General features: G+C 38.6%; 1 protein-coding gene across 2 annotated transcripts in view; it reads right to left on the minus strand.

Moving 5' to 3' along the window:
• Window positions 1-14033, minus strand: part of LOC114247098 (uncharacterized) — a 32358-nt gene extending 18325 nt beyond the window's left edge. The window contains exons 1-2 of one of the 2 annotated variants that reach the window (XM_089737956.1): window positions 13710-14033; window positions 1748-1813 (exon numbers count right to left, since the gene is read on the minus strand). Coding sequence is in view for 1 of the 2 variants with exons in the window: in XM_089737955.1 (XP_089594081.1) it covers window positions 1748-1813; window positions 6707-6727 (87 nt within the window). In the remaining variant the exon portion in view is untranslated. Of the gene's footprint in view, window positions 1-1747; window positions 1814-6706; window positions 7325-13709 lie in introns of those variants that run through there. The other variant, XM_089737955.1, reaches the window with a different exon arrangement.
• Window positions 14034-15187: the final 1154 nt, after the last annotated feature.

The following is a 15187-nucleotide window of genomic DNA, read 5'->3' on the forward strand; positions in this document are numbered from 1 at the left end:
ATCCGGCTATGGAATGAGCTCCCCTCCACGGTGTTTCCCGAGCGCTATGACATGTCCTTCTTCGAGGCTTGTGGAGAGTATTAAGCGGTAAGCAGCGGCTTGGCTCTGCCTCTGGCATTGCTGAAGTCCATGGGCGACGGTAACCACTCAACATCAGGTGGGCCGTATGCACGTCTGACAACAAGGGCAATAAAAAAAATCATTCGTCGCCTTTCTTATTTCCTAACACGACATCTCCTATCTCTCTCACTCAGTCATGCTTCATATCTCTCATTCATCCATATCGCTCCGTTCCGTTCCTACATGAATATTAAAAAAAAGAGTGTCAGAACGTTTATAGTAATCGGCAAACTTCTTAAGCAAATGACCTTGACTGCGCAGAACCGAATTTTAGATCACTTTGGTGGTGAGGGTGAGGCGCAACGGCAGGGGAAATCGTATCGAGCGCGTTATTGGTAGATCAGTCGAGCCTTGCGTCCCGCACCGCGCCCTCATTCCGCTTGCTCCCAAAAGTACGCTTGCGTACAGTGGAAAGTCTATCGTTATTAATCGTTAAGTTATTTGTTATAATTGCTTGTGGACTTTGTTGCCATTGCTATTTGTTGAGTGTTTGTTGATTTTTTATAAAACATACACTATGCCGTGACAAACTGGTGTAGTACTTAAAAGAAAGGTTAGAAAAATTGTGTACGATGTATATTGCTTCATTATAAAACAGGGGAAGAATGATATGGAAAAATTAAAACAGACTTCGGAAGCAACAAAAACATCAGTGAGTACTGTTAGGTGCATTATTAACGAAGCTAAAGGCTCTGGCTTGCTCGCCGTGTTTCGGACTCCGGGTAAGAAAAGATCAGGGAAGAAGAAAGTTACCGGAATGGATAGTTTCGTTCAATCTGTAATAAAAAGATGTAATCATAATAACTACATAACAAGCAGCGACACTCCGTACCGTAGAAAGGCTTCGAAAAATTTAAAGAAGATATAAATTTTAATGGCTCTGAATGAAGCTTACGACGAATTATGAAAGAGCTAGGCTTCAGATGGAAGAAAAGAACAGAAAATAATCGGAAGCTGGTAAATGAAAAAAGTAACATTCGATTACTACGAATCGAATATCTTCAAAAAATAATTAATTATAGACAAAAAAGAAGACCGAATCGACCGAGTTGTAAACTACGCCGATGAGCCCTATGTCGACTCATCACGATGATAGCGACTCGGGTGACGAAAACAGTGATGATGATGATGGTCAAGATAATGATAACGAAAAAAAAATTACAAATACCAGCTTCGCTTCAACTGAACCAAGACCTGGCAACAGCTCTAGTTTTGACTTAATAGAAGGAATATCTATTTTACCCCAAGATTAAATTATTACAATTATTAACCTATATGTTTTGTTGATGTTCTAATAAATATGTAAATAAATACATATGTTGATTTTAATAATTTAATAGCATTATGACGCAGAGTAAGTAATGTTTTTGCACGTGAGTGTACCATGCGCAAACTTACCCCCACTACGTCAACAAATGCTCAAGAAGTTTGCCGGTTATTATACCAACGAACTTTTAAAAAAAAAAATGTGTTCACGACAATTATATTTATATTTATTATTTCTTTAATCTGACGAAGCATGTTGCGGATAATATATACTTTTAGGTTAGGAATATTGTGTTCTTTTTTTTATAATAAATAAAGTATATTACTTATATAAAAAATTCTATTTTAAAACATTACTCACGTTTGGGTAATCGAAGACTAATCCAGGGGACGGATCCGACCCCACTAACGTCGTTAAGGCGACCACCTGCAAAATTAACAAGTAACAAAATTAAATGTTGTTTGTTTTTATATGTTTATTAAATTAAATGCTATTTTTATATTAATACGCCTGCATAAACCCATCCTATCTATATATCTGATCTGTGATGAAATTGTTAATGTTTTTTTTTACCGACTTGAAGACGTTCTATTGATTTGACAATTCGAACGCGCGTCGAGAACCGATGGCCGATACAATAGTTTTGTAACTTCCCTCGAATATCTATTTTTTTTGGGTCATGGGCCGATCCTCCTAGGAGATCCCTGCTTCTATAGGGCGCGCAGTTTATATGGGACTGGACTGTCCACAGATATTGGAAGTGACCCAAGGATGGTATTGAAGGCCCTACCCACTAAATGGCTCCCCGGTACTGAGATCAGAGCCCGCTAAGGAAGCTACCGCGGTCAACACTGCAGTCAGACGCGCGGCTCATGCCAAGAACACTCGCTGACGGTGCCTTCGAGGTGAAACGGAGGCTCCTATCTTGACTGGCATATCAACAAGATCAGTTCGGTTGGCTGTTATTTAGACGTGGATTTTTTGTTTTTTTATCTATATTTATTCTTTACTAGCTGACCCGGCAGACTTCGTAGTGCCTCAATCGATAAATAAAAGACCTAAACTTTTGTATGAAATAAACATAAAACAAACAAAAGGAATCCGTCCGCCGGGGGCATATCAAAGGAGAAACAAAATTGTTATTTTTATTTAATTCCGAGCATTTTCATATTTATCTACCTTTCAAACCTTCTCTGGACTTCGACAAATAATTCAAGACCAAAATTAGCCAAATCGGTCCAGCCGTTCTCGAGTTTTAGCGAGACTAACGAACAGTAATTCATTTTTATATATATAGATAGAAGATTTCAGTCTGCGTTTTCTCTATTTCACGAGAAATAGAAATACAGCAAATAGGAATGCAGAAAACGCACGTCTTCGATGGAAATTGCAAATTACATCCGCGACCCTGACGAGGGGACAAAGAACGGCCTACAACGACAAAAGCTATTTCGCATTTCGGATCCTTCCGATCCCCTTTCGATTGAATGAGACAAAGAATAGTTCATTGCTTCCTCTCAGGCGGTTACGGTGCAAATATCCGATTAAGATTGCGGTGAGCACAAGAAACATCAGCATAAAACATGGTTTCTTATATTCTTTTTTTATGATTGAAGTATTACTGATGGCCCGGTAGCCTTTCCAGTTTCACTAGGACAGGTGGGTGAGCAAAGGCTCAGCCCGGAGGGGCGGGATTTGCTAACTACTGCCCGAGCGCCTCCGAAGGAGACCTAACAACTCAAGAGCAGCTGCTTCGCGAATGAATCTACTACCGGATCGAAATCGCGTCCCGCTGAGAAGATCCGGCGAGAAACTCAGCTGATGTATGGGTTAGGTTGCACGTCACAGTCAAACACATTTTAGAATACCTAAAGCAACGCAAAGCCGCTATCGCCCATAATATGTCTTGTCGACTCCTCCGGGTCGACTGCATCGGTATTAACAAACCTCACAGGGCTCACCCACTGAGCTGCCCCAACAACCAGTCAGAGTGAAGGTAATAATAGTTCTTTGAAACTACTAGCAGATAGGTAGGAAAAAGTGAGGATGACCCAGTTTTAACGTCATCTATCTATATACCTATATATAAAAATGAATTGCTGTTTTTTTTTGTTTTTTTTTATTGCTTATATGGGTGGACGAGCTCACAGCCCACCTGGTGTTAAGTGGTTACTGGAGCCCATAGACATCCACAACGTAAATGCGCCACCCACCTTGAGATATAAGTTCTAAGGTCTCAAGTAAGTTACAACGGCATTGCTGTTCGTTAGTCTCGCTAAAACTCGAGAACGGTTGGACCGATTTGGCTAATTTTGATCTTGAATTATTTGTGGAAGTCCAGAGAAGGTTTAAAAGGTAGATAAATATGAAAATGCTCGTAATGAAATAAAAATTACAATTCTGTTTTACCATTGATGTGTCCCCCGTCGGACGGATTCCTTTTGTTTGTTTTAAGTTTATTTTATACAAGTATAGGTCTTTTATTTATCGATTGAGGCACCACAAAGTCTGCCGGGTCAGCTAGTCATTGATAATAATCATTAAAAATAATATAGGTTTCAGAAAACTATTAAAGAACATCTGTGCAATAAAGCTTACTATTAAGTCAATGATTATCTAGATCTAGAAGATTGCACAAAGTAGGAATGAGTTGCTCGCTCCGGGCATTTCAATATTGCAATAATTGTTACGTTATAATACTCATTGTTAAAAAGAAATTAAAAAAAAATCTAATATAAAAAAAAAAACATGCCCGCTGAGTTTCTTGCCAGTTCTTCTCAGGACGGAGACTAGTTTTTGTGAATTGGCGGTAGTTCTTTTTGACGTTCAACAAGTATGTACTTTCATTTATGTTGAATATTTTTTTTGGATTTGATTTGAATACACGAGGATGACAGCCTACTAGTAGGATGGTTTTAAAACATTAACCCAAACTGCTAGTTGAATAATTGAACTGATGCAACAATTTGCGCGGGCCACAGTTACAGAAGAGAAGAGAAGATTGAAGAGAGAAGAAAAGGAAGAAAGAAGAAAAAGCGATCCCACCCAACATCACAACTCCAAGCCTGCTTCACTCAGTCCTGCAGCGCACCACCCCTGCCTCGATAGGCGGGGAGTTAAATGCCCGGGCAGAGGGGTTTCCCCGAGGCGCGCTCCGTGCCCCCGCAAGGGGGTACGACGACACCACGACGACGACTTAGGTACCAGGGAATATGATTCGCAGTGAATCACAGCCCCCTATACTCTATTCTAATTACGAAGTCCCATTTGACAGATGTTATTGGTATATGTTATTGTGTGTGCGAATTAATTGTTTAATGATTTAGATTGATTGTGTATTTTTTAAATAATGTTTACGACCATGAACGAAAAAATATTATTATTTCAACTTATGCGACACGTGAAGAGTTACGTTCTAAGAAGTGTCAAAAGGGACCTCGTAATTGGAATAGAGTATAAGTGTTTGTATTTGCGTGTTTATCATATTCGTATGATATGGTGAATATAAATATACTTATAATATTATAAAGCTGAAGAGTTTGTTTGTTTGAACGCGCTAATCTCAGGAACTACTAATCCGATTTAAAAAATTCTTTCAGTGTTAGATAGTTCATTTATCGAGGAAGGCTATAGGCTATATAACATCACGCTAAGACCAATGAAGGTGAGCCCCAATAAAGAATGTTTCAAAATCGGGGTTTTTTTTCCATTTCGAGAGCTTCCGCTGCGTGCGCTGCAGAAACGGTTAAAGTTTCGCTAAAATAGTGTATGACAGAATTGTCCCGCTTTAAAAGATCTAAAAAAAGTCCGCGACAGCATATGTCTATATACCTAGTCAGGTCATAAGTATTGTCACACAGTAAAAACTTTTCTTTTAGAATGCTGGCCACAAAAAAGTTTATTGAATTCGAATTTCGAATTGTTCATGAAAATAAAAATGTATACTTTTAGACTTTTTACTCATTTTTAAATATGGAGTGGACGCTTAAAGAAGACCGTGTTGCAGTTATTGCGTTGCATCGTTGCGGTTACGCGCCAATTCAAATTTTTAACATACTGAAAAATTTGAATATAACCAAAAGATTCGTTTACCCGTACCATCAAACGATACAATGAAGACTCTAGTGTAGATGACAGGTCTAGAAGTGGTCGCCCTCGGTCTGTTAGGACTCCAGCAGTGATAAAAGCTGTGAAGGCGCGAATTCAAAGAAATCCCAAACGTAAGCAGAAACTGTTGGCCCTTCAGATGGGGTTAAGCAGAACCACGGTGAAAAGGGTGTTAAATGAAGACTTAGGGCTTCGGGCATATCGAAGAAAAACAGGACATCGTTTGAATGCTCGTCTAATAGACCTGAGACTGAAGAGATGCCGCGCTTTGTTGAAGCGGTACGCGGGAAAAAAATATCGGGAAATTCTTTTTTCGGATGAAAAAATTTTTACCGTAGAAGAGAGCTACAACAAACAAAATGATAAGGTGTACGCACACAGTAGTGAAGAAGCAAGCAACCTTATTCCGCGTGTCCAACGAGGTCATTTTCCATACTCGCTCATGGTATGGTTGGGAGTTTCTTATTGGGGCTTAACAGAGGTACATTTTTGTGAGAAAGGTGTAAAAACGAATGCAGTTGTGTATCAAAATACAGTCCTGACGAACCTTGTGGAACCTGTTTCTCTTACCATGTTCAATAACAGGCACTGGGTATTCCAACAAGATTCGGCGCCAACTCATAGAGCGAAGAGCACACAAGACTGGCTGGCGGCGCGTGAAATCGACTTCATCCGGCACGAAGACTGGCCCTCCTCCAGTCCAGATTTGAATCCGTTAGATTACAAGATATGGCAACACTTGGAGGAAAAGGCGTGCTCAAAGCCTCATCCCAATTTGGAGTCACTCAAGACATCTTTGATTAAGGCAGCCGCCAATATTGACATGGACCTCGTTCGTGCTGCGATAGACGACTGGCCGCGCAGATTGAAGGCCTGTATTCAAAATCACGGAGGTCATTTTGAATAAACTTTAGTGTCATAAGAATCTATGTTTTGTTAAGTTCATTTTGGTATATGAATGGTTACATAATGAATAAACTTGTTTCAATTATTTTACATTAAACATGTGACAGAATTTATGACCTGACTAGGTATTAAGGTTGGCTCACTATAACGTTTTTTATGCTAACCAAATTTGTTCTAAAATAAAGCATTATTTGTGAACGAAGTCGCGGGCATAAGCTAGTCTTCATATAAATCAAACAGTCCCAACCACAGTACTAGGCCATTAGCTTTTTATTGATTTATTTCATTTGTATCGATTTAACTCACCAGAATTGCCGATTGTAACATTTTAGCTCACTGCCCTGATCGCTCCGTAACGAATGCGCTGTGTTTGTTATTGCAAAACAGTCGGTGACTAATTGCCTGTTATTTTTATTAAAGATAACAGCAACTAATGATTTTAATTGGATTTTACTTTTTACTTTACGGCTATTACTTGTGGTAGACCTCTTGTGAGTCCGCGCGGGTAGGTACCACCACCCTGCCTATTTCTGCCGTGGAGCAGTAATGCGTTTCGGTTCGAAGGGTAGGGCAGCCGTTGTAACTATACTGAAACCTTAGAACTCATATCTCAAGGTGGGTGGCGGCATTTGCGTTGTAGTTGTCTATGGGTTCCAGTAACCACATAATACCAGGTGGGCTGTGAGTTCGTCCACCAACATAAGCGATTAAAAAAAATTTAGCATATTCGCCTGACTGAGCCTCGTGAGCTCACCTACTCGCCCGGTTTCATTCGCGAAGCAGTTGCTCTTGAGTTGTTATGTCTCCTTTGGAGGCGCTCGGGCAGCTGTTAGCAAATCCCACCCCTCCTGGCTGAGCCTTTGCTCGCCCACCTGTCCTGGTGAAACTGGAAAGGCCTCCGGGCCACCAGTAATCTTTCAATTATATAAAAAAAAACGCCCGGTGAAGCTACTGTAACCCCATGAGGTTACTAGAACAGGCAGATAAAAAAAGAAGAGCTTTCATCATCATCATCATCATTAACAGCCCACAGTCGTCCACTGCTGGACATAGGCCTCTCCCAATCCACACCACTGAGCCCGGTCTGCGGCTCTCCTCATCCACTTCTTCACACTTCATCACACTTCGAGTGGAGACCGTGCAGCGGAAGACGTAACGTGGACGTCCCCTAGCTATGTGGTGCGATGACCTCCGCAGGGTGGCCGGCAAGAAGTGGATGAGAAGAACTTTCTTTATAAGCAATTCGTAAATCTTCTAGAACCTTTCCTCGGTGCTCCGGTTGTAACAAGAGCATCCTAATTGTCATCAGAAACTCGTCAACATTAGCAAGAGGAATCTAGAACACTCTCGAAAGTTTTAATCCGGAATGTTCTGAAAATGTCTTGGCATAATCGGAAATGAATGTAAAATCATAACACATTTCATTAGAAAATTGGTACCTGAGATTCGAACCCCAGTGCATCGCTCAACACGAATGCACCGGACGTCTTATCCTTTAGGCCACGACGACGACAATGCTAACACTAGTCCGCTAGGAAGAGCAGTACGTCACTGAATCTACCACCGGATAGGAATCGAAACCCGTAGAAAAGAACCGGCCAGCAATCTCAATGCACTGTGTCTGTGAGTTATTTTTACGACCAACCGCAATGTCGCCTTCGACGAGAACAATGACCGGTTCTTGAGGTACCTAAACGCACCGACATGGCGACAGTGGATCGGGAGGATCCGAAGTGAAGTACTTAGGACAGAGTCGGGTTTGTAGTTACCGCTGTGGCGTTTAAGAACGCACCTTTTTATGTTGCGTAAGCCGGAACGCACGATAGGTGGGAAAATGAAGATAGTCTGTGACACGGGACCTTTTTTTTTACCGCCGAGGCCTTTTTGGCGGGAACGCGAGGAGTGAAGTTGTATGATTTTGTTTTATTTTGTCTAATTAGTGTTTCTTCAGGCTTAAATGTGTAATTACGGTGGTTTATTAACTGTTTAATATCTGTGAAAGTGCACAAATATGGGAAAATGAAACAAAGCCGCTGGACGTAGCTTCTCGAGGTTATCCAAAAAACCCACTGAAAAAGTTTCAGTAATAAATAACCACCATGTTACTGAGATTATATTTCATCCCATATCATCTACCGCATCTCATTTAATTTCATTCCAGTTCATTAATGTCACAAATTAATTGTCTTCGTTTCATTTCATTTCACTCCATATTATAATTTTTCATAAAAATAAACATACAAATATAAGACATGACTTAAAGGTCTTGGTTATCAGGTCATAAAATCTATTAAAAATTTTACCGCCGAAAATTTAAAACGAAAAATAAAATGTAATGTGTATAATAAAAGTAATAATAAAACTGCTATTGTTTCAACTGTGGTGTTAATTACATAAAACACGATTTTACAGCGAAATAAAGAAGGGACTCTATATGGACTCCCTCACCACCACGATAACAGAGTTAAATGTGCCAGATATCGGAACATCGATATAGGAATAACGTTTTTGCTATTTGACGAGAGATGGCGTCGCTCGTAACGGAAAATATTATTATTGTTTTTTATTGTATAGACAGGTGAGCGAGTTAGCACCCCACCTTGAGACTTGAGGTCTACGTCTGAATTGTACAGTAATAACCCTAATTACAAACCTTGTGGGATTTGATTTTTACCACCCGATGTTTATTCGTTCGCCGTGGAAATTGTATTTTATTAGAACAATGTGCACCCGCCTGTGGGATTCGAACACCGGTTCAGTCGTGTCGCTCGACATTAAATACAACTGGCGTCTTATCTTTGAGGCCACAACGACTTCGATCTATTTCTACCCACTGCCCTTCTCTGACCCTTAAAGTGGTCACCCTTATCTCAGTCAGAGACTTGGAGATCTCACTGCGCCACTTCAACAAGCATTAAGCAATTATTAATAACTAGTTAATGACCGAGCTTTGCTCGCTATTTTTTCTTTTTTGATAAATTGTGTTTTTTAGAAATTATATTTAAATACGAATTACATATTGATAAAATAATGAAATATGAATAGTATATTTCGATCTTACCGACAGAATAATAAAAAAAATATGAACTGATTATTTAAAGTAAAAATCAAAATTATCGATAAAGTCGATTATTGAAAACACGAATAAAACAACATTTTCTGAAAATAAATCGTAGCTAGATCGATTTATCGCCCCGGAAATCCTCCGTATACTAAATTTTATGAAAATCGTTGGAGCCGTTTCCGAAATTCAGATTATACCTAGTCAGGTCATAAATTCTGTCACATGTTTAATGTAAAATAATTGAAACAAGTTTATTCATTAAGTAACCATTCATATACCAAAATGAACTTAACAAAACATAGATTCTTATGACACTAAAGTTTATTCAAAATGACCTCTGTGATTTTGAATACAGGCCTTCAATCTGCGCGGCCAGTCGTCTATCGCAGCACGAACGAGGTCCATGTCAATATCGGCGGCTGCCTTAATCAAGGATGTCTTGAGTGATTCCAAATTGGGATGAGGCTTTGAGCACGCCTTTTCCTCCGAGTGTTGCCATATCTTGTAATCTAACGGATTCAAATCTGAACTGGAGGAGGGCCAGTCTTCGTGCCGGATGAAGTCGATTTCACGCGCCGCCAGCCAGTCTTGTGTGCTCTTCGCTCTATGAGCTGGCGCCGAATCTTGTTGGAATACCCAGTGCCTGTTATTGAACATGGTATGAGAAACAGGTTCCACAAGGTTCGTCAGGACTGTATTTTGATACACAACTGCATTCGTTTTTACACCTTTCTCACAAAAATGTACCTCTGTTAAGCCCCAATAAAAAACTCCCAACCATACCATGAGCGATGATGGAAAATGACCTCGTTGGACACGCGGAATACGGTTGCTCGCTTCTTCACTACTGTGTGCGTACACCTTATCATTTTGTTTGTTGTAGCTCTCTTCTACGGTAAAAAATTTTTCATCCGAAAAATGAATTTCCCGATATTTTTTTCCCGCGTACCGCTTCAACAAAGCGCGGCATCTCTTCAGTCTCAGGTCCATTAGACGAGCATTCAAACGATGTCCTGTTTTTCTTCGATATGCCCGAAGCCCTAAGTCTTCATTTAACACCCTTTTCACCGTGGTTCTGCTTAACCCCATCTGAAGGGCCAACAGTTTCTGCTTACGTTTGAGATTTCTTTGAATTCGCGCCTTCACAGCTTTTATCACTGCTGGAGTCCTAACAGACCGAGGGCGACCACTTCTTGACCTGTCATCTACACTAGAGTCTTCATTGTATCGTTTGATGGTACGATAAACGAATCTTTTGGTTATATTAAAATTTTTCAGTATGTTAAAAATTTGAATTGGCGCGTAACCGCAACGATGCAACGCAATAACTGCAACACGGTCTTCTTTAAGCGTCCACTCCATATTTAAAAATGAGTAAAAGTTCTAAAAGTATACATTTTTATTTTCATGAACAATTCGAAATTCGAATTCAATAAACTTTTTTGTGGCCAGCATTCTAAAAGAAAAGTTTTTACTGTGTGACAGTACTTATGACCTGACTAGTTATATAAATTTATATACAAGAAATGCTCGTTTAAACATATAAATAAGATACGTAATTCTATATATTAATAGGTGAAGCAAAAACTTTGTATCTCTTTTTACGAAAATTGCGCGGACGGAGGACTATGGAATTTCCCACATTTATAGAGAATATAGAGAAGGAGTATGCATGAGATGGCGCGACATCGTGAGACGCATCAAGTCTGCCCCTTCCAACACTACATGACGATCACGACCACTCTGTCAAGAGTGACACGACTGAGAAGAATGCATAAAAAATACATTAAATAAATAAAAAAATAACCTCACACACATTACCATGTATTTGACACAAAACATACATATAATATAATAATATATACTCTTTATTTATTGTCAAACTTTTGTTATTGCTTAAAGTCCGTGGTCAAATTGAGAATAGATTAATATTGTTGATATTTAATATTATTTGTCTATAGTGTAGTCTTGGCGATATCTCAAAAAAAAAAAGTATAATAGTCTTTGACAATAGAACCATAATAATGTTCAAACTTATAATTTCAATTAATTATAGTTGAATTTCGACTACTGTAGGACCACTATACTAACAAATACACGCCCGTTGATTTTACTTCGTGGGTTCCTCACACGGAATAGATAAATAAGGTTGGAATGGTAATGTAGTCCAGTAATGGTAATGTAGGTTTGAAGTCGTTGTGGCCTAACGGATAAGACGTCCGGTGCATTCGTGTTGAAGCGATGCACCGGTGTTCGAATCCCGCAGGCGGGCACCAATTTTTCTAATGAAATACGTACTCAACAAATGTTCACGATTGACTTCCACGGTGAAGGAATAACATCGTGTAATAAAAATCAAACCCGCAAAAAAATTATAATTTGCGTAATCACTGGTGGTAGGACCTCTTGGGAGTCCGCACGGGTAGGTACCACCACCCCGCCTATTACCGCCGTGAAGCAGTAATGCGTTTCGGTTCGAAGGGTGCGGTAGCCGTTGTAACTATACCTGAGATCTTAGAACTTATATCTCGAGGTGGGTGGCGCATTTACGTTGTAGATGTCAATGGGCTCCAGTAACCACTTAACACCAGGTGGGCTGTGAGCTCGTCCATCCATCTAAGCAATAAAAAAAATAAAAAAAAATGTAGGCGGGGCAAGCGTGCCACAGTTATGATTGTACAAACATAACTCGACCGATTCTTTCATTCACCGCGTTTAGTGCGCTTCGGACTACTTTGGCGAACAGATCTCCGCTTTATAGTGCCGTGTTGTGCAATTATAACTTGTAAAACAAAAAGTCAGACCTCAAGTATAGAGCGAGGAGGTATATCTTTCGATCGGTAAGTCGAAATTACCATTTAATTACAATATTATTGGTCTAAAACATAAAAATATACTGAGCATTATGAAATTCCAAACATTAACAATATTATTGCAGCAAGTTATAAATAGCATACATTGCGCGATGTGTACTCGCCCAATGAACGCAATGACCAAGTCAGCTTCCAATGTACTACATGCATTGCGTTCTCTACACTTCAAACTTTGAAATTTTGGCCTTTGCCCTGATTGGCCGTGGTGCAGTTTGTCGATAGTGAGGTGACCATGTGGTGAAATAAAATCATCGACAGAATTCTCGACTATATTTACATTTGACATGGATAATTTTTGCATTATTTTATATTTAATTAATGATACCTAGTATATTCTTAGTGAGACGTATTCTGAGTAAAATAAATATGTATTATTATTATTGAATTATTATCATTGAATTAAAGTGAAGGTATAATATAAAGGGACATGTAGACCTCTCATTTACGGGTATTTACTATATTGTCTAAGACGTATTAAAATCTAAGTAAAATGCTATTTGACTTATGCAGTAAATTAAAAATTTTAGGTTTCCTAAAGAACCTAACGCCAGGGAACAATGGATTGACGTGACAGGTAGAGGAAACTGGAGATAAAGACGAGTACTATTTGCTCTAAACATTTTACTGAAAATGATTTTACCATAAAAAAAATCAGAATACACTTAGTTTTGAAAAATTCATTCGCAATTAATAGCGCAAGCGCCAACTGCTTAACAAATGTTTTATTCCAGCGACAGTGACTATTTGTAATTAATAAAAGTAAAATAGATTTTTTTTTTTCAATATTTCTTTCATGTTTCATTTTCTCCATTCATTCATCAGATAATTTATCGATAAAGAATATCGATTTTATCAAGCACTAGCGTGTATGAACATTATTATTGCCTTTTTGCGTGTGTGAGTGTGTATGCCTACGGGTGTTTTTTGCTAGTTTGCGAACGAATATCTGTCCTGAGATTTATGTGTGGGTGTTTTTGTTGTGTGCGAAATACTTGTAATTACAGTGTGTGTATGTGTAGAAATTAAAATAGTGGGGATGAAGCGGCGACACTGGTTCTAATACAAAATTAGAGCAAAGGCCTTTCCAACCTTATTTATCTATTCCGTGGTTCCTCAGGACTGACTGACGACACTTGTATGGATTAACTTTGGTATGTATAGGGTCATCGAACAATTCCTCAGATAACTTCTCGCCACTTTATTCATCATCTTTACCGAGGTCTTTCTCATCCGTCGTTGTAGCTATACTGAGACTTTAGAACTCTAATCTCAAGGTTGGTGGCGCATTTACGTTGTAGATGTTAACACCAGCTGGGCTGTGGGCTCGTCCACACATCTAGGTATGTATATAAAAAAAACATCCACACCATACCGTTCAGATCTGCTATGAACTCCACTGTGTTACTGGATCGCGGTGATACGCCCTAAAATCTTAAAGTGGTCAATCAATTATTTGACAAATACGAAATGAGTAGCTTCAAATCCGATGTAGTGAGTTGTGAAATTTTTACGACGGTGCTATATAAATCTCCTGTTTGCGGTAAAGTTCTTATTCTAGTAGTCGTGCGACGTTTATGTCATCTCGACTGGCGGTCGGGCGATGACATTTTTCATTGTAATTGTAACTTCGTCCAGTTGCCGCTTAGCTTTGAAAAGAAAAGGACAAATTAATAAAACTAGTGGTCCCACCGTATTCGAAATTCGATTATAATTATTCGAAATTATAAGTTTGTACACTATTATGACTCTATTGTCATAGACTTTTTTTTTGATACAATTTTTCCTTATTAGGAAAGGCAAGGGGATCTAAGCCCATACAGCCTGTCTGTTCTATATAATTTCTGAATTATTATATTTCTATAACCACAGATTTCGCCAAGACTACACTATAGACAAATAATATTAGAGACAAACAGTATGTACATATTAATGGTTCACTGAATTTTTATTTTTAATTATTTGTTCGTCGTTTGTTCGTTAATGTTCGAATGTAAAAATGGTTTGTTCGTCTTTAATTTATTTATAATTAATTAAACAAATGATCACCCTTAAGTTGGCTCCCTTACTAGATATCTTTATTTTTATCGCTTAGATTAATTAATTTTGATCAATTATCGTTTGTTAGACGACTATTGGTGATTGTTCGATCATAAAAACAATTAAATTCCCAATTATTAATTATTTTATATCTAATAAGCAAACCATCACCTCACGCCTACGATTCTGAATAAAAAAAACTAAACCTTGTAATATATATATATATCAATTAAGATACTTCTCGATGATAATAATTTAGTTAATATACTTAGTCTGGCCATAAATACTGTTACAATTAAAAATAAAAAAAATTCTATTGCAAATAACATTTATTACTTTTACAGTGTGTTAGTTTAATACTTAAATATAAAACAATTTAAAGTATAAAAAGCTTATTCGAAGTGGTCTCCATTGGCTGCAATACAGTCCTTTAAACGTTGAGGCCAGTTATCAATAGAAGCACGCACTCTTTCCATGGGAAAATTTTTCACTGCCAATCGTACGGATTGTTTTAGGGACTCCAAATTATCATGGCACTTAGAACAAGCCGTACTCTCTAAAACTGACCATAAATCATAATCCAACGGATTAAGATCAGGAGTAGACGACGGCCAGTCTTCAGCTCTCTTGAAGTCCGAAACGTTCGTTTCCAACCAAGACTGCGTAGACCGAGCTTTATGACCTGGCGCCGAGTCTTGCTGGAAGGACTATTCTTGATTATTGAACATGGTGTTATTAAGGGGCTTCACTACCTTCTCAAGAATGGTATTTTGATACACTTGTGCCGATGTTTTGATACCTTTTTCACAAAAG

Source organism: Bombyx mandarina, chromosome 24, assembly GCF_030267445.1.
Source record: "Bombyx mandarina strain Sakado chromosome 24, ASM3026744v2".
NCBI classification, from domain to species: Eukaryota; Metazoa; Arthropoda; class Insecta; order Lepidoptera; family Bombycidae; genus Bombyx; species Bombyx mandarina.